The sequence below is a fragment of the Callorhinchus milii genome, unplaced genomic scaffold (assembly GCF_018977255.1).
Source record: "Callorhinchus milii isolate IMCB2004 unplaced genomic scaffold, IMCB_Cmil_1.0 Scaffold4, whole genome shotgun sequence".
Classification (NCBI taxonomy): domain Eukaryota; kingdom Metazoa; phylum Chordata; class Chondrichthyes; order Chimaeriformes; family Callorhinchidae; genus Callorhinchus; species Callorhinchus milii.
The window spans coordinates 6,915,520-6,935,853 of NW_024704745.1; the positions used below are offsets into that span (position 1 = coordinate 6,915,520).

Here is a 20,334-nt window from a genome sequence, read left to right on the forward strand (position 1 = left end):
GATATTTAGGTTGGCCTTGCACTGACCAGTTTGAGTTCAGGTAGGGACTTGTTCAGCATTTATTTTAGAATTGAACATTTTCAGCCTCCTGTGTATTTTTTATACAAATGGAGAAGACAGTATTATTACGATAGGTTTGAACTCCTAGCTGCCTAATCAGACATTGTTGCCATAGCAGCAGAATATTTCTGCTTAATGTACCTGGATATTTAAAATGTAAGCGTTTTTTCTTGCCATATCTTGGCCGATAAAGGAAACTATCTTTATGATATTTTGAAAGCTTGTGCATTATGCTAGTCCAATTAAATGTATTAGGAATCTTTCCTCTTATGACTTTCTTTGGGGGAGAGAGACAGAGGGGGAAGATAAATTTCAGCTTTGTAAAGTGTTGAACTGAGCCCTTTTAGCCCATGTGGTGGCCTGACACCTATTCACCTCAGAAAGGCTGAACAGCATTTGTTGAGTTTGGGTTGGTGCCTAATTGAGCTATTTTAAGTAGGTGTCTGGACCTAACAAAATCTGACTAAAGGTACATTGACTTAAACCTGCATCGCTCACAATCACAATAAAATCATAATAATAATTTGGTCACTCAATCCACGACTGTTTGTGGGACACTGCTGTGCTCAATTGGCTGCCATGTTTCACTCACAAAATACACTTCACAATATATTCTGTGAAGCGCTTTGAGACGTCTCAAGACGTGATAAGGCGCTATATCAAATGCAAGGATTATTTATTATTATCACTCATTACGGATTGAGGGGAGAAGTGGATCTGGGCATTACAGCTGTATTTTGGAGTAGTTTGTAACCAATTCTTCAGGGTGCTCAGAGTTGTACAGTTGAGTAACTTCACCATTTCTGCTTGTAGCACAATTGCATTGTGATAGCAGATCTGCAGTGTTCCTTTCTGGCCCCATTCAGCAATGGCAGGAGTGAGGCTCCATTAAATTTTACAGCAAGAAACAGCCCATTTAATCCATCACATCTGCGAATGAGCCACTCTCAACAACAACAACTGGCCTTGAAGATAAAGATGAACCCAGGGAATGGGTGCTGAAGGAACCTTGAAAGTCAATCCACTAGAATTATAGAACAATCTTTCAATTTGTGGAAATAGAAACTGACTTCGGAAGAAATTTACTCCTCAAACTCTATCATCCTAAAGCTTGATTTAAAAAACACATGCTCTTCAACCTGTTACTCCAGATTTGGAGCTTGACTAGTGGATGATCTATTTATGTTTACTTTATCATGACCCTTCCTAAGCTTGAAAACTTATTTCAGATCTTTCCTTAATCTTCTCAGTTTAATGAAAAGACCTTTACTCATTTTTTATAACTGTCATTCTTCGCTGATAAAATGGACGAATGGTCCTCCAACCCTTGGCAAAGTCCTTCAGTCTGCCACAGCAGATGGTTACCTTTCAATTCTCATTCTCTCTGTGAGATAACTCAAAGGTATTGGCTGTATTTTTTGTGTGGCAGAAAAACAACTATTACCAATGTTGCAATATGTTAGTTTTCAAATTTATTTTAAGGTCTCAGTTGCTTTTTGCTTCCCACCAGCATTTCAGCCAGCGCCAAGTCCATTTAATCTATGGTCCTAATAGCTTGTGTGCCAAACAGAGGGAGGGAGAACTTGATGGGGGGTAAGATAAGTGGAATCTTCTCTTTAATGTTCTCTTGCAAGGTCTCTGATTTGAAGCAGCGAACATGACTGTTTTCTGAACCGAAACCCTCACCCACGGATTCGTCACCTCAAGGCTTGTTACGGGAACTCCCTCCTCATCAGCCTTCCCAACTCTTCCCTTCACAAGCTGCAGGTCATCCAAACTCTGCAGCTCGTGCATTCTCACGCACCAGACTCTGCGACCCCATCACTCCCACCCTCGCCCAACTCCACTGGCTCCCTATCCCCCAGAGGATCGAGTTTAAGATCCTCGTCCTCACCTTTAAGCCATCCATGTCCTTGTCCCCTCTTACCTCTCTGACCTGCTGACTCCCTACCAATCTGCCCACTCCCTCCGTTCATCGGGCTCCAGCCTGCTCCATGTCTCCCGCCCGATCCGCCCTACCGTCGGTGGCCGGGCTTTCAGCCTCTCTGCCCCCACACTCTGGAACTCCATCCCACGGTCCCTTCGCCTCACTTCCTCCCTTGCATCCTTCAAGGCCGGTCTCAAGACCCTTCTCTTCAACCATGCCTTTGGTCTCCCTCCCACCTCTCTGCCTTCCCTCACCCCTACACCCCCACTCTCCCATGCTCAGGCCCCGACACCTGACTGTTCAGCGCTTTGGGATGTCCTCCCAACATGAAAGGCTTTCTATAAATGTAATTTTGTTGTTGTTGTTGTTGTTATTGGGCTGCCTTTAAACTTTCAATTGACCTCAATGTTAACCCCTTCTCTCTTTCAATTCCCAGGCAATTCATGAGCAACAGTTTCTCTTAACATTTCAGCACCGCTGGGTTCAGGAATATGACTACAGAGTAGAACACAGTACAGACCACAGAGGGTTAGCTCGATTCTGGCATTCTATTGCCAGTTCCTCTCCAAGGAGACCCTGATTACTAGGATGTTCACTAGTTGGTCATTTGACATTAAAAAATAGTGGTAGTTTGTTTCCCCCAGAGGTACCTTATTTACCTTTCCATGCTGCTGTTCTGTACAAATATAAAATGTCAAGGTGGGAGACGACTGCTTGATTGTCTTTGGGATTCTAGTAGGGATTTGTTGTGTAAGTGTTGTCTGTTCATCTCATTCAGGAAATTAATGAGTTAAGGAATCCACAACAGTGCAAATTGCCATCAGAGCGCTGGAGAAACAAGCATATTACTTCCAGACATTGTTTTTAAGCAGCCTATCACTCTTTCTCTTTTCTCCTTTCCCTTTCTCTCCTGTGGGAAAACAGCAAAAGGCTCTGTTTGACACGTCGGTTTGACAGTGTGACTTGTGGGCATTTGCTTGTAGGATTTCTGCAACTTAACTGCTTCACGGCACAGCATGCTGGGGACACCTGGATGCTTCATCTCCAAGTGTGTTAAATTTCTCCCTGTTGTGCCCCCCTGAGCAAGTGTGTGGAGGAACTATCATTGAAATATGAATTCATTTATTCACAGTGCATACAACCTCGTCCCAAAAGACCAAGGAGCTTAAGAATCTATGAGGCTCATGTTGGAATTGCATCGCCTGAAGGAAAAATAGCTTCTTATACAAACTTCACACGAAATATGCTGCCTAGAATAAAAGATCTTGGTGAGTTCTTGCATACACTGATTGTTTCCTCGCTGCTGGATTTTAAGTTTACCAAACAAATTGTACTTATAATCTATTGCACCTTTCACAGAAGGGCATGTCTCAAAGTGCTTACAACTATAGAAATTTTAGTGATGATTGGCTCATTTTGGTGTGTGAGTGTTTGCTTCTCGAGATAGCTATCCATTCTAATTCCAATTCCCTCCTTTTCTCCGGCAACGGAGTGTCGGAATCGAGCCAGCCATCTGTGAGGGTCCCTGGTCCAGTTCCTGAGCCAGGCGGGGGGCCACAGTACTCTTGGGCACTGCTGATGACAACACAGCCAGCCTGGCTCATCGACGGGACCTGGAAGGACAGATCAGTCACTGGGGGCAGGGACTCTTTCCCCCTCAGCTCCCTTTAATTCTGCAATCCAAAGGGTAGGGTGCTCCTAGCTGGACAAGAAGAAAGGATGGGTGGAGGCCATAGAAGGAAGTGGAGGTTGGGAGGGGGTGGCAGTAAAAAGGGCAGAAGCAGCAGAACGGATCCTTTTGATTTTGGACCCGAGGAAGTCCATCAATCTCCTCACAGTGAATTTATATTTCAATGGAGGAGGGAATGTGTGGAACAGAGGAAGGTGGTCAAAGGAGCTGGTTCATGGTGGAGAAGAACCTGGGGTTGCCCTTGTCCTCCAGGATGATTCTGGAGTAGATGGATGATTTGGCTGAGGCAAGAGTGGAGCGGTAGATTCTGGCAATGAACCATTAGATTGGATTTGAGTCAGGTGGTTTTGGCAGCACGGACCTGTCACTTGAGGGATTAGAGGTGGCTGGTGTACCAGATGAACTTGCAGGAGGTGAGTGGAGGTAAGGTATCGAGGGATATTAGTGAGTAAAGATTAGAGAGTACGCAGTCAGGCTGAGTAGAATTAAAGCAGACTGTTGGGGCAGAGTCGAGGGTGAAGCTTTCCCTTGATTTAAATTGTTTAGTCCTAATATGAAGAAGCACTGCTGCGCTTTTGGTCAGCATTGAACTAAATGAGGTGCAATAGATGAACATGAAAGAAATGGTAGTGCTTCCCCTCCAGAGTCAGCTTACTCCTGTCATATGCAATTGTCTGTGATTGTCTTTAGTTCAGCAGAAAATTAGTTATTTGATACTTCATAGTATTATACAGCACAGAAGGAGGCCATTTGGCCCATCGTGTCTGGGCTTTTTGAAAAGAGCTATCCAATTCAATCCCACTCCCCAGCTCTCTCCCCGTAGCCCTGCAAACTTGTCCTCCCCAAATAATTATCTACTTCTCTTAAAAGTGTTATTGAATCGGCTTCCAACATCCTTTCAGGCAATAAGTTCCAGTTTCGAACAATTGGCTGTGCAAAAAAAATTCTCCTCACCTCCCCTCAGTTTCTTTTAACAACTATTTTAAATCGGTGTCCTCGGGTTACTGACCCACCTGCCAGTGAAAATAGTTTCTCCTTGTTCACCCTATTGAATCCCCTCATAGTTTTGAAAACCTATTAAGACTACTCTTAAACTTCTCTGCTCTAAGGAGAATAATCCTAGCTTCTCTAGTCTTTCCTGATAACTGAAGTCCCTCATTCCTGATACCATCTTGGTAAATTTTCTTTGCACCCTCTCGAATGCCTTGACATCCTTCCTAAAGTGTGGGGCCCAAGTTGAACACAGTACTCTAGCTGAGGCCTAACCAGTGACCTGCTTATTTAACTACTTGTTGAAATGGTTATCAGACTGTTGACAAGATTAGAAGCTGGGGGTGGGGTTGGGAGGTGGAAGAAACCTCTGGAGGTTCTTGAAATTGCAAACTTGCTGGCTTAGACCTCAAATCAGCTGCTTCAGCTCTTTCTTGTGCCCCCTCCAAGTGTTTGGAAAATTGAATCTTCCTGGAAAAAAAAATATTCTCCTTAGAAATTTGATGGTAAGGAAGTCAGCGCTCATTTTTATTGTCTTTTCAACACTGTCGCAGATTTCAGTGAGCTGCAACTGTTATTTTGACGATTGTTAAAGCCATGCTCCATTTGGATTTTCCACTGCTTTAATATCTAAAGTTTCAATGGTTTCCCCAACAGCCTGGGTTTGTCNTTTTTTTACACAACACTTATTAAGCTTATTTTTTTCTTTTGGATGCGGTGAAGAAATGTGTGACATAATGAGTGGGAATATGTTGCAGATGGAACTGTGGCAATTTGCAGAGACCAGTAAATAAATCATTTCTTTCACTGCTGCTTGTTAATTATAGGAGCTCAAAATTGTACTGTTTCGACTAATTAACCAGTTTGGGACTTATTTGGCAAAGGTGCCAATTTTATGTTTTTCAGAGTTTGTGGGCAGGATCTGGAGTGCTTCCAGGAACTAGAAGAAATTGATGGGTTATTTCTGTATTGGTGTGACAAAGGGAATTTATCTACAGTTATACATGTCTGACTGCATATAGTACCTGACCTCCAACTCCCAACAGCACCCATGAGTCCAGCACTCTGCTTGTTACCCAACATAGCTGCTAACGGGTTGACTGAGTGTGACAGAAATTTATATAAAATCATAGAATTTACAGGACAGAAGCAGGTCATTTGGCCTATTGAATCTAGTCCAGCTCTCATAAAGAGAGTCCATCCGCACATCCTTTCCCTTTCCCCATGTGCCTTTATATTTCTGTTTCAAATATTTGGCTTATTCCTCTTTGAAAATCAATTGTAAGGTAAGTGCCAGTTGTGCTCAAAATGTTTCGAATCCCCGTAAACCAAGATGGTCCTGAGCTGGATTAAGACTTAAGCCAGAAGTCAGGGGAAAAGCACCGTACCCCAATATTATATTGATTTCATCCTTCAGAAGGGGCCTTTCAGCCTTCAGGAAGGATGAAACCAATATCAGTATAATCCTGGGTCCAATGCTTTGGTCGTTCACCAACTCTGCTGCCTACCCATTATAGCATCAAGCAATTCATAAGCTGAGTCCCAGTGTCCTTGCTGTAATACCTTTCTTGGTAATGTGGGGGAAAAAAACAAAGTGAGGTTATTATTATTATTTTAGTACAGTGGAAGCCTGTTAAGCTGGACACATTGGGGTCGGCCGTTTTGTCCGGGTTAAGTGGCGTCCGAGGAAACGAAGTTCCATTACCTCTTTCCGCCCAGCAGTGGAACGGTGGTGGTGCCTTCTCCCTCTCATTGCCATTCTGATAGGAAGGGAAGGGCATCAATTAGCGACGTCTCCGAGGTGATTGACAGCCTTGGAGCCGCTTGTAAGTGGAATGTGAAACACCAGAGCAGTCCAAAGAGCTGAATGGTCCGTTTACACCCCACACTACATTTGAAGGCCTCGAGATCTGCCAAACACCAGCATTGCTTGCCAAGCTCACCAGTGTCCTGACTGCAGGCTTCAGGAGAACACTACCTCCTGCCTCTCGGGGCCATCCATCACAACCAGAAATGGAGACCAGGAGAGAGACACGCTCACAGACAGACACTCGCAAACAAGGGAGAGAGAGACAGAGACACTCATAAACAAACATACAGAGGGGAGACACACACACAGCGAGGAGAGAGGCACACAAACCCAATCTCAACAGCGGGGCCTGGGGATGAGTGAAAGCCATTTCACGCTTGCACCGCACAGCGCATACGCTTCCAGAGCTGCTCCGCTCACAGTCGCAGCATTGAGCGAACAGCCAGCAGGAGCGTGGTTTTTACGGGTTTGTAGCCAGAAGGGTGTGTGTATGTAGCAGAGGGGGTATTTGTGGTGGATGGGGCATGTGTAGCGGAGGGTGGTGTTTGTAGCGGGGTGGGTGTAGTGGATGGGGGGGTTGTAGCGGAGGGTTTGTCTGTAGCGGAGGGTTTGTTTGTAATCTAAAACAATAATAATCCTTGCATTTGATATAGTGCTTTCCATGTCTTCGAGACGTCTCAAAGCGCTTCACAGAATATACTGTAAAGTGAATTGACTATATTTGTGGGCAAAACAGAGTAGCCAATTGCGCACAGCAGCATCCCACAAACAGTCATGGAATGAAGTGACCAATTTATTATTGTTTTTGTTTTTCTTGAGAGATTATTATCAGGTGTGTGGAGTTAGGAAACTTGACCAAGGTTTCGACCTGCTGGGAATTGAACCCAGGTCTCTTGTTTGCGAGGCAAGTGCTCTAACCACTGAGCTACAGGATTCCAAGTAACGGAGGGTTTGTTTGTAGCAGAGGGGGGCGTTTGCAATGGAGGGGGGCGTTTGCAATGGAGGGGCGCATTTGTAGCAGAGGGGGCATTTGTAGTGGATGGGGTTGTTTGTAGTGGAGGGGGGCGTTTATAGGGGATGCCACAGAAAAAGTGTGGCCGCATTTTTCTATTGGCCCAGGTTATGGGGAAAGAGCAGGGGAATAGGATTAGTGTAGAAAACTCCAGTGAAGGAGCTAGAACCAGCACAGACCCGATGGACCGAATGTCCTTTTACTGTGCTGTAAACATTACGTGCGCAGTTCTGCACAGTATTGCGCTCTGAGACGCTACCCTGCGTGGAGGATGCTATGTAAGTGCAAGTTGTTGTATTGTGTCATTTTATTACGGCACTCATGCAGGGGCTGGAAAACTTGACTAAATTTAATAAGTTCAAAACAAACCATTTTGGGCGAAGTGTTGGCGGTGTTTAATTTCTGCCGTTTGGAATGTACTAATGTTCTTGGAATTTGGTTGGGACACTTGCCAGTGGGTCCGTTATTTGAAGTCGGTTCATAAGCACATAGGCTGGCATAATGAAGCTTCTCATTATGCACAGTGCCTCCTCACACCTTCTCTGAGATGTGCTGATGGATTGCCGAGCTGCTGCATGAAAGATTTTTTTTTTAAAATGAATAATTTGCTTCTTGAAATGAAGGCTCTGCAGTAACCAGAACAATTACAGCAGTTTCGAAGCAGTGATAAAGTCTCATTGTGATGAAAACAAAGTCTCTGTGTTTTTAAAGTATTGTCTCCAGCTTCTTGTTGCTGCTTAATAATTGCAGATTGTTTCTGTAATTGGGATGTTGTGAAGGTGTTTTTCTAATGTAACGTACCAGGCAGAATGCTTAAAATATTCTGTGATATAGCCAGTGATGAGTTGCTTGTGGAGATTTTTATGGCGTTTCTCGTGTATTCCTAGATTACTTGATATGCACTCCGATTATAAATACAGGTAACCAGGCCAGTATTTCTTTTGTCCACTTGATTCCTTTCCGTCCATTTGCCTTTCCTTCTCTCCACATGAAAGCAAGTAAGTGTAAAACTTCAAAACTCACACTCTGGGCTGATAGTCCAAGGTAGTGCTGGGTGTGTGATGCACTGTTGGATGTGCTGTCCTTCAGATGAGACGTCCTATCTACTTTTATAGGTGAACATTAAAGATAGCATTTTTATGACTCAGAAGGAGAAGGTTATTTCTCCTGGTATCCTGGCCAATAATCCCTCAGATAAAATTCATCATTCACCACTTGGCTATTTGTGGGACATTGCTCTGTGCAAATTGGCATTCACCTACAAAATATGCAGTCACTTCACTTTACAATCTATCCTTTCAAGTGCTTTCAAACCCCTCCCGACATGAAAGTCACTACCTCAAAAAAAACATTATTATCTGGCATCTGATGGTAGCTGAGACTTGGGATTTCGTGGGGAGCAAGATCAAGCCTATACCTCAAACTTGGTGCTAGGCGTTGGTGGCTGGGTGCCATGTGCTGGTATATTTTTGCCCTACTCTTGTGGTAGGTCACTGGCTGTCTATTGTACTGCAGAATTTAACTGAAAATATTTTATTCTATTAGATCCTGGCCTCTGGAGAAGCCCAGCAATATGATACAGTCGTTGATATGGCATGTGACAAGCATTATACCTCCCCCTCCAATAGAGCCAGTGCTTCATATTCAGTAGATCAACATCGTTCAGGCTACTTTCATATTAAATACTCCGTATTTAATTCTTCTATAAATATGTTTTCCATTGGGGACTGGATGGTGCATTGGGTTAAAATGTTGTTCTTTCAGCTTTGATTCAAATGTATCTTAAAACTAATGAGATAAAAGTCTTCCCTCTGGCATCAGTGCGAGTCCTACGTGAAATGAGTTTAGACAGTCTTGACCCAGTTCCGAGAGCATGCAAGTTCACAGAACAAGTTGTTAATAACTAGACGCAAATTGGTACCCAGTCCTCGCTCAAAAAGGCCTTGAAATGGTAACAAGAGGCGTAAAAGCAAGATTGGAGTTTGAAGTTAGACAAATTATATTCTTGCTGAGGATTATTAATGCATAGCTTGAGCTGCTGCAGCTCTGCACCACCAGTTGGTGGAAACCTGTCTCAGTGGGTAGGGATATGTGTCTGCGCTGTGGACAGGTGGCAATGCTCTCACACATTTCATGTTGAGCTGTACTGCTCACCAGGAAGGTTGCAGGGAGTTCCTGGTACCGGCTGTACACCTCATGAGGTCCCAAAGCTGTGCTTGTCAGACGAACTGGTGACTATTTTTCTTGGGTGAGGGCAGGGGAGGGGGGGGGGGATGCAGAAGTTGAACTGGCTCCAGAGGGGACACACTTGGCAGCGAAATGTTGGAATCGAATCAACTTACTGTGACAGTCTGAGCCACAGTATTAATTATTAATTAGTTCCTGAACCAGACAGCTCTTTCAAACTCTAGGCCACTAGTGATGAATGTCCAGTCAACCTGGTTCGGTGAGGAGCAGACTGGGAGCAGGGATTCTTCCCACTCAGCTCATGGTATCCCTGCCCCAGCGTCTCTGCTTCGTATCTGCTAATGGCTTCTCCTCCTGCCCCCACACCATCACATGCTGTGTTACTCAGGGCTCTATCCTCAGTCTTCTCTTTAATATCTACATCTCCGCCCTATCGGCAATGTCATCCAAGGCATGGGGCTAACTTCCACGTGCATGCCAATGACACTCATCTTCTCTCTGCTTCCATCCTTGACTCCAGGACCATTGCTGTTCTGACCGATTGCCTGTCGGATAGCAAATCCTGGATGAGAATTAACTTTAGAGTTGAATGTTGACAAGACAGAGGCTCTTCTGCTTGGCTCCTGTCAGCGCCTTCTCACTTCAGCATCAATCTACACAGATGCACACTCCACCTCACGGAGTCAGTCCAGATCCTCAGTGTCTTGTCTGACTCTCAACTGCCCTTTAAACCCCACATCCGTGCTCTGACCCTTTCAGCTTTCCCCAACTCCACAATATTCCCCGCCTCTGTCATTAACTCTTCCCTCAGGCCACCGAGACCCTTAAATATGCTTTCATCACATGCTAGACTTCACCAACTCTCTGCTCATTGGACTTCCCTTCACAAACTGCAGATTGTCCAGCACTCTGCAGTTCGTGTTCTCTCCTACACCAAGCTCCATGAGCCTATGACTCTCATCCTCAACGGCTTCACTGGCTCCTTATCGGCTCCATTGGCTCCCCATCCCCCAGATGATTGAGTTCAAGATCCTCGTTCTCACTTTTAAATCCCCCCACTGTCTTTCCCTACCCTATCTCTGCGACCTTAAACCCTATCAACGCGCTCACTCCTTCCACTCTGCAGGTACTAGCTTGCTTCACATTCTCCCACCCTGCCTGTCCCACCATCAACAGTGGGGCTTTCGGTCTGTCTGTCCCCACTCTCTTGAGCATGGTGAAGTTTTTCGTGTGTGTCACATCTGGATCTCCATCCCAGAGGTCTATCGCCTTGACCCTTCTTTCGCCTCCTTCAAAGTCTGTTTCAAGAGCTTCCTCTTTGACCCCGGTGGAGCAAGACCATAGTCATTTTTTCCCCCCATTCTTAGCCCTCCCAAATCCAACCCTCAGCTCTGGTGCAAACCCCAGACTGTCCAACATAATTTGTTGTTATTGTAATTGAATGATTATCTAATGAGAAACAAAATCAAAGAGGAAAGAGTAGTCAGTGCAGATAGGGAAGCTGGTAACAAAGTGGCCTCCACGGGTTAAATGATAACGTTCTGTGCTTTCATTTCTGCCACATGAAGATCTACTGTGAAATGGTTTGTCTGGAATAGTAGGAAATTGGGTAAGGGATTTTGTGGGACAATGTAGCAGGAACTGTTTCTGATCCATGCAAAGCCTGACCTGGGTTTTGACATTATAGAATGTAAGGATTATTATTATTACCGTGTGTTACCCTTGGTGGATGCAAGACTGGGGTTAAAAAAATATCCTTTCCCCATAGCCAAATTCAATTTTCCTGGATAGAATTGGTTTTTTCGTGTTCTTTCAGACATTGCAACAGTGGGAAAATGTGCTGTTTGTGGAGTCTATGTTTCGCATTTCAATGTTTGTCATGCTCTGCTCATTGTCTGGATGATCACAAAAAGATACTTAGCTAAAGCACAAGATAGTGTCTTTGTGGTAGGCTTGGGAACATGTTGCTGAACTGTCCTGGTATCTAAAATAGTTCCAGTTAATTTGTGCATTTAGTAAAGAATTGGCTTGTAACCTTTTCTTTGTGGAGGTGATTCTGAGTACAGTGTTGGTATTGATTCTGGCAGGGCTGTCATTTCTCATGTATTTAACAACATTGGTGTTAGATCTACACGCATTAGTAGCGTATTAATATGGAGCAGCAGCAGCTGTTGTTGAGGTCTTAATAATGACAGCAGTGCATTGCAGATGCAAGCCAAGAGGCTGATTCTGTGTTGGAGAAATGAGCTACGAAGAGAAACTGGATAAGAAAGAGCTCTTCAGCCCTAAGAGGAGGTCTCAAAATGAACTTAATAGAGGTTTACAAGGTGTTAAATCAGATTGAGAACATAGAACCAGAATAAGACTTTGCCAACATAAGAGGGCACGGGTTCAGTGATATGGCTTGTAACCTTTTCTTTTGTCAGCAGTTTAAGTACTGACAACGGGATGTATTTCTTTACACATGGGGAAATTAACAGCTGCGTTACCAGAGGGTACTTGATTCCATAACACTGGTGCAATAAGCATCAGCTAAAAATTGTAACGGGGAAGGAAAGGCAGGTATTCTGAAAGGAAAAATATCAGATGAGCCGGAGTATCTTGTTCAGTGTTATTTTATTAACTTTATTAACTTAATTCTACCATCACAGAGGGCTCCAGTCCAAGCCTGGTTAAAATTACATGCAAACGCACTGAACATAGGAATAAAGCTGTCCAAACAGCAGACCAGCATTGGTGCTTTCCTGCACATTGTTGTTGCCACTTCACCAAAGTCCAGACAGACTGCTCCAAACAGAACCAACAACAACAAAATTACATTTGTAGAGCGCCTTTCACGTCAGGAGTACGTCCCAAGGTGCTGGACAGTCAGTGTTTCGGACCTGAGCTGAGGCTCGGGATTGGGGAGGGTAGGGGGGGAAGCAGGGTGATCGAAAGCACGGTCAAAGAGGAGGGACTTGAGATGGGTCTTGAAGGAGACAAGGGAAGGGATAAGGCTGTGGGATGGAGTTCCAGAGGGTAGGGGCAGAGTGACAGAAGGTCAGCCTGCCAGAGGAAGGGTGGGCGAGGTGGGAGACATTAAGCAGGCCGGAGCTCGCTGAGCGGAGGGAGCGGGCAGGTTGGTAGGGGGTTAGGAAGTTGGAAAGGTAGTGGGGAGCAAGGCCGTGGAGGACTTTGAAGATGAGGACCAGGATCTTGAACTGTATCCTTTGTGTGATGGGAAGCCAATGGAGTTGGGCAAGTTTGGGTGTGATAGGGTCACAGCGCTTGGTGCGGGAGAGGACATGGACTGTAGAGTTCTGGATGATCTGCAGCCTGTGGAGGGAGGAGCTGGGGAGGCCGACAAGCAAGGAGTTTGCATAGTCAAGCCTCACTGTTATGAATGCGTGTATGAGCGTTTCGGCGGCCTGCGGTGTGAGACAGTGGCAGAGCCGGGCAATGTTTCAGAGATGGGGGAAGGCAGAGCGTGTCATGGCACAGATGTGGTGTAGAAAAGATAGTTGAGAGTCAGAGAAGACGTCAAGGTTCCCGACTGGCTTAGCAAGGTGGAGTGTGCATCCTTGGATGGTGATGCTGTCAACGCCTGAGGTGTGGAGGTGCTGACGGGAGCCACTCAGGAGGGTCTCGGTCTTGTTTCAACTGAAGAAAGTTAGCTCTCATCCAGGACTTGATGTCTGACAGACTTTCTGTCAGCACAGCAGTGGTCCTGGAGTCGAGGGTGGAGGCAGAGAGGTAGAATTGGGTGTCATCCACATATGTGTGGAAGTTGATCCCATGTCTGCAGATGATGTCACCAAGAGGGAGCATATAGAGGTTGAAAAGGAGGGCACCAAGGACAGAGCCCTGGGGAACTCCGCACGAGACGGTGTGGGAGCTAGCCGTGAAGTTGTTTGTGGAGATGAAATGGAGGCGGTGTGAGAGGTATGATCTGAACCATTCAAGGACAGAGCCGTGAAGATTGAGGTGAGAGGAAAAGCGTTGGATGAGGATAGAGCGGTTAACGGTATCAAAGGCAGCAGATAGGTCGAGGAGGCAGAGTTGGTCGCAGATGGACAGAATGTCATTAGTCATTTTGACCAGGGCTGTTTCTGTATTGCGATTGGAGGGGTCCGTGAAGGGAGTGGTGGGAGAGGAAGGAGCGAAGCTGGGAAGCAACAACTTGTTCCAGGACCTTGGAGAGGAAAGGAAGGTTGGAGATGGGGCGGTAGTTTGAGAACAGGAATGGGTCCAAGGAGGGTTTTTTAAGGATAGGAATGATGACGGCTGTTTTTAAAGGGGTGGGAACGGTACCAGTGGACAGAGATAGATTTATGATGTCTGTGAGTAGAGGGGCAAGAGGGAGATTAGGAGAGAGGTAGGGATGGGGTCAAGGGAGCAGGTCAAACAATTTTTAGTCAGAGTCATAGACACAGGGCTATTGCCGACAGGCTCGACTTGTATATCTGCTTCCTAAATCATCAGAGCCTCATTGGGTTGGGTTGTCTGACCTTTTCTTCATCTGCGTGGTGTTGTGGATTGTAAGAATTCAGAATAACAATTTCAGGCAATTTGCCTGAAAGAGATTTGCAAATTAGGCTGACGTGCTAATGATGGAAGTAAAGCTTCCCTAACTTTGTTTAAGCTTCACTCCAGGTTATCTCCTTAAATCTGAGACACAACCTGCGTGATGGGCAATGGGTGATGCATGTGTTTCTTCCAAGGATTTTGACTCCTAATGCAATGCTGTTGAATATTGAATATTCATGCTAAAGCATATGTGTATATCGCCGGTGTGAAGTATTGGAAGTAATGTGACTTACACGGTCATCTCTTGGTTAGAACTCACATGATGCCTATATANTTTTTAAAAAGTTGGCTGTTTTTTTCTTTTTAGTATTTTGAACCAATAGTAAAATATTTTCACTACCTCGTACACCAAACCAACATGCCACTGTGCAGCAGCCAGTTCATTCAGGTGTTCAGTTAGTCCTCGGTAGTACACATGGCTGCATTTCACCTCCGCAAGCACCTGAAATAAAACAAATTTTCTTTAAAGAGCAAGAAAAGGAATAAATATTGAAATACGTTGTTGCTGTTGAGACTTGTGGAAGAAAATGAGCCTGCGGCAGGACGTTGGTTGCTGAAATACATTCATTCCCAGGATACATTCACAGTCCTTTCTACGATTACATTTATACATGTGGACTAAAATGTGCTCTCAATATTCAAGATGTTCGGATGCTTTTATTTAACAATCTAGAGGTGGATCTCCTGAGATGTGCTCCCATTTACTGCCCTCTTTTTTAAAGCGGAGGTCACCATACATAATGAAAGTTAAAATCTTGCATTAAGTTAACCTTTCAAGTAGCTCCAAATGTATGCACGGAGCACCATTATAAATGTTTTAATATTGTGGTGGCAGGTCAGTCTCCTTGGAGAATCCATACGGTTCAAAGTCATTTTTAGAAAAAGTTGCTAGACGGTGCTAGCAGAACTTCGCAAATGGAAATAAAATGGAATCTGAGCCAAGAATTCAAATGGATCCATTTGAAAATATTATTTTTTAAAAATTGTAAAACCTCAATTACTTGCATTATTTCATCAATACATCGTTCCGGGCAGTGGAGATACAAACGTGTTTTTCTAATCCTTCATTTCATCATCACCTTCCCACAAAATAAATTGAAAAAAATATTCAGCCCTCCTGATTAAAGAATTTACTTCACACTTCGGCCTACTATCATAGTCTTCACATCAGCCAGAGGCTGGTACAATGGCTGAACATTGTAATAAAATACCAAACATGCAACTCAGTTTCCTGATTTTCCTCCCTGCTTGGTGCTTCATATTATCTCCGAAAACACTTTGATGTTCATCCTTTGTGAAATACCCTAGTTTATGTTGTTGATGTACAAAAGATATTTCTTGCTCCCTGTCACACCTGTGACAGAGAGACGTGCCTACCACCTACACATGGAAATTTGTGTGTTTTGGAATGGAATGCACGCACTCCCTGGTGGGACACATCCTGCTTCCCTAATTCCAGAGAGTATTACTCCCTTGGCTACATTGCGTCACTCCTTGGCACCTCCCTACCACCCTGACCTCCTCACTCCTCAATCCACCCACCATCACCTCCGCTCGACTGCCACCAGTCTCCTGCTCGTCCCTTGCACCCTCCGCCCTGCCATTGGAGGTCGTGCTTTCAGCCACTACGCCCCAAAATCTGGAACACTCTTCCTCAGCCTTCCACCTTGCCCCCTCTCTCCCCTCTTTCACGTCCCGACTGAAACTTTCCTCTGCCACTGTTGAGCGCTCTGAGACACTACTCTGCTTGGAGGATGCTATATAAGTGCAAGTTGTTGCTGTATTAGGCTGAGAGGTAGAAAGAGACAGCTTGGGTGTACATTTGGGTACTGTTGGAGTTTAAACTCTGGCAAGCTTGTTGTCCAGCTTGACCAGCTACCCATTAGGGCTTTGGCTTGCAGGGTTAACAGGAGCTGAGTTGGGAGAACCCCTGCCCCCAGTGACTGGTCTGCGCCTTCAAGTCCTCCCGATAAGCTGGGCCAATAGAAAAATGTGGCTGCACCTTTCCCGCTACAACAACCCCGTCTGCTACAAACCCGCCATCAATGCAGTTTCTGGCCCGCGGGCCGCTCGCGGCTCCGGATGCACAAGCACAGTGCGGCGCAAGCGGAAAATGGGCTACACTCACACGCTGTTGTGATTGTCTGTGTGTGTGTGTGTGTCTCTGTGGGTGTATCTATGTCTCTTCTATATATGTGTGTGTCTTTGTGTGAATGTGCATCTCTGTGTTTGCATGTCTGTTTGTGTCTGTGAGTGTGTCTCTCTCTGAGTGCGTATGTCTCTGTGTCTATGAGAGTGTGTGTGTGTCTCTCTCTGTATATGAGTGTATGTGTCTCTGAATGTGTGCATCTGTGTGTGTGTCTCTCTCACTCTGTCTCTGTGTGTGTGTGTGTGTCTCTCTCTGTCTCTGAGTGTGTGTGTCTCTCTCTGGGTCTGTGTGTCTGGGTGCTGTGCTGGTCCTGAGAGGCAGGACAGGGTGAGTTCCTGTAGCCTCGCTGGTGTGTCTCGTTTCCACAAAAAATGGCCATCCAGTTTTTGTTAAAGAAGCAATTTTTTTTTTGCAAAACAATCTAATATGTGTTATTTCCTTATCTTTAGTTTTTATCAAAAAAAGTGGAAAAATGTAGCAGTAAAATATACCTCAAAAGCACCAATCAACCCCTATAATTTCCCTGCAAAATTTAGCAATGACCTCCGCAATTTCACACAGGATTCGTAAAGCGCTCTGCAGTTTTTCCGCAAATATGTCCGCACTTTTCTATTGCCCCAGCCAATAAACCAGATTCGCTGTGCTGTTATCAACAGTGTCCTTGACCACAATGCCACTAATAATGGAGTAAACTGTCTGTTCAATGTGGGTAATAAGACATTAGTTTAAATTCTGGATGGAATAATGTATGTTCAAATGATGAATGAGTGATTGTATCTTTCTTTTCTCCTGGGGTATACAAGTATTCTCATTAAAAATTGTGTTGATGTAAAGTCTTTGGGGATGTTTTTTGGCCGTTCAGAGTGTGAATGGAATGGCCCAAAGGGTCACAAGGGAGATTGGGATATGCCAAAGAATGGGATATGATCCGTTTGATCCTTCAAGAATACCCACAGTCCTATATTTTCACCTGATTAGGCATACGGGACCTCAGTTTAATGTCTCATCCAAATTCGGTACCAATGACAGTGCAGCTAACCCCAGCACTTGCTCCCGAGTCAGAATGTATTAGGTTCCAGCCCTGCTTTGGGGCTTTGAACTCAGTCTAGACTGACTCTAATACAGTGATGTAGGAGTTCTTTTTTGGAGGTAGTGTCAATCAGATCCTTCTTGCCTGCCTGTTCAGGTAGATGTTAAAGATAATAGTAATCCTTGCATTTGATATAGCCCTTTTCACGCCTTCGAGATGTTTCAAAACGCTTCACAGAATACACTGTAAAGTGAATTGACTGTATATTTTGTAGGCAAAACGTGGCAACCAATTGTTGTGCACAATAGCGTCCCAAAAACAGAGGATTGAAATGACCAATTTATTATTATTTTAGTTTTTTGAAGGAATTATTACTTCTGGAAAAGCGATTCGCCAATCAGGTTGTTAGTCGACTGTTGTATGACTTTTGTAAGATCATATGGCAATACCCTGGCATATCCTGGAGCGCTGTAGCTCGGTGGATAGAGCACACTCGCCTCACAAGCAAGGGACCTGGGTTCAATTCCCGGCAGGGTGAAACCTTGGGAAGTTTCCTTAATCCACATGCCTGATAATAATCCCTCAAGAAAAATAATAAAATAAAATAATAATTTGCACTCATTCCACGACAATTTATGGGATACTGGTGTGTGTAATTGGCTGCCACGTTTTGCCCACAAAATATACAGTCAGTTCACTTTACAGTATGGTCTGTGAAGCGCGTTGAGACATCTAGAAGACATGAAAAGTGCTATATCAAATGCAAGGATTATTATTATATTAATACAGTATATGAAAAGAGAGTGGAGTTTTTCCATCTGTTCTGTCAAATACCCCTGATAAATTTATCATTTGCTTCATGGCTTTTTGTGGGATTGCTGTGTGCAAATTGGATTTTCATAGTCACTAAGATTTAAAGTAAATCCTGTGAAGCGCTTTACAGATATAATTCTGGCTTGCTATATCAAATGTAAGGATTATTATGTATTATATGAGAGAATTTGACCAATGGTAGAAGAAGGTTGAGCAGGAGCACAGATGTTTGAAGAATAACTGTTAAAATAGATTTGCCAATGTGATTTGACTTAAGTGCGTAAACGGAATGGAAATGATGTGAGCAAGCAAAACATGTCTTTGATATTGATCTGTCAGTTTAAGGTGTGAACGGTGGCATTGTGTAACTGATACCGTGGTGCAATATTATTGTAAATCGTCAGAGAATGGATAATAAATGCAGAATCAATCCTGTATGTGCAATAGGCTTTATCTGTGTTGTGATTGAGATAATGAAACTTACAATAATTAATGCTGTGCACACATACTGTGATCTGTTTCCTAGTTGCAATAAGGTATGAAAACATGCCTTTTTTTTATTCTTGCAGGTTATAATGCTATCCAAATGATGGCTATTATGGAGCATGCATATTATGCCAGTTTTGGTTATCAGATTACCAGCTTCTTTGCTGCATCAAGGTATGGATTTTTTTTAATATGGAATATATACATATGAGCGATAGTCTCTTTTTATAAAAATCCTTGTATTTAATATTAAGCATGTATTTAATATTAAGCATGTAAAATCAGATCATCTCGAACTTTTCACAGGTAATTGCTGTCAACTGTGGTATCCTTAATTGGCAAACACTGCACCTAAATTGTGCACTGCAAGGTCCTACAAACAGCCATGAAGTAAATGTCCAATTAATTTAGAGGTTTGTTGGCCAGGACACTGCAGAAACTCCTTTCTCTTTTCAAATGATGTCAGGGGATCTTTTAACATCTTCCTGAAGAAGTAGACAGTTTAACATTTCGGTTATATATGTGTAGGGCAAGCATCAGTGAGTATTTCATTATCTAAGGTGCTTTAATAATTTGAGCAGGGTTGCCAGGAAGGGTGGTTGAAGCCTGGACACTGGGAGACATTTAAGAAACAGCTCTTTGCAGCAATGGGAGGACGATAGGGTAGGTGAGATCACATGGGCTGAAGGGACATCTTCATCCCAATCTCTGTTGTGTTAATGAAGGTGATCGCTGTTTTGTCATTGCGGACTCATTGTCATTTGTCATTTGTGGAATCCTGTAACTCAGTGATTAGAGCACTCACCTCACAAGTGAGAGACCTGGGTTCAATTCCGGGCAGGTCGAAACCTTGGGCAAGTTTCCTTACTCCACACACCTGATAGTAATCCCTCAAGAAAAAAAAAACAATAATAAATTGGTCACTTCAATCCACGACTGTTAATGGGACCCTGCTGTGCTCATTGGCTGCCATGTTTCATCCACAAATATGCAGTCAATTCAATTCAGTATATTCTGTGAAGCGCTTTGAGTCGTCTAGAAGACGTGAAAAGTGCTACATCAAATGCAAGGATTATTATTATTGCACCTCAGTTTGTATTGTTAATGCCATATATTGATCTAATCAGTTTGGTTTGGCTGCTGGCACTCTCGCCTTGTGATCAGAAGGTTCATTACAATGCTGGTGTTTGCTTTGAGCACAATTATAGATTGTTTTGTTTTCTAAAAGCAAATCTGTAGGAAATAGGATCAAGGAGGTTTAAAGCTCAGATGGGGGCCAGTTGACTCGTGCATGTACCAGAGATCTTAAACATTGTTATTTCTAATATTCTGTTGCTAACTACACCAAGACCCATTTGTTCACACTTGGTTGCAATGAAGAACAAGATATGTTTTCTCCCCTTGACATACTCATTGGGTAATGGCTTGAAATTGAGTAAAGTATTGAAGCTCCAACACACTGCAGTATGAATCACGAGTGCAAGCCTGCAACCTACCATTGCATAGCACAGAGCTTTGAAGCCAAGCTGTTTTGAGACCGACTGCTAAACATTTCCATTATTTTGTCTGCTTGCATCATCCACCAACAGAAGAACATGTCAGCCTCCTACAGAT

At 44.0% G+C, this 20,334-nt stretch overlaps 1 protein-coding gene across 2 annotated transcripts in view; it reads left to right on the forward strand.

Moving 5' to 3' along the window:
* gbe1b (glucan (1,4-alpha-), branching enzyme 1b) overlaps positions 1–20,334 on the forward strand; it is a 162,864-nt gene that overhangs the window by 56,542 nt on the left and 85,988 nt on the right. For both annotated transcript variants that reach the window (XM_007903568.2, XM_007903569.2), the window contains exons 5-6: positions 3,120–3,255; positions 18,804–18,894. In XM_007903568.2, coding sequence (XP_007901759.1) covers positions 3,120–3,255; positions 18,804–18,894 — 227 coding nt within the window. The remainder of the gene's footprint in view (positions 1–3,119; positions 3,256–18,803; positions 18,895–20,334) is intronic.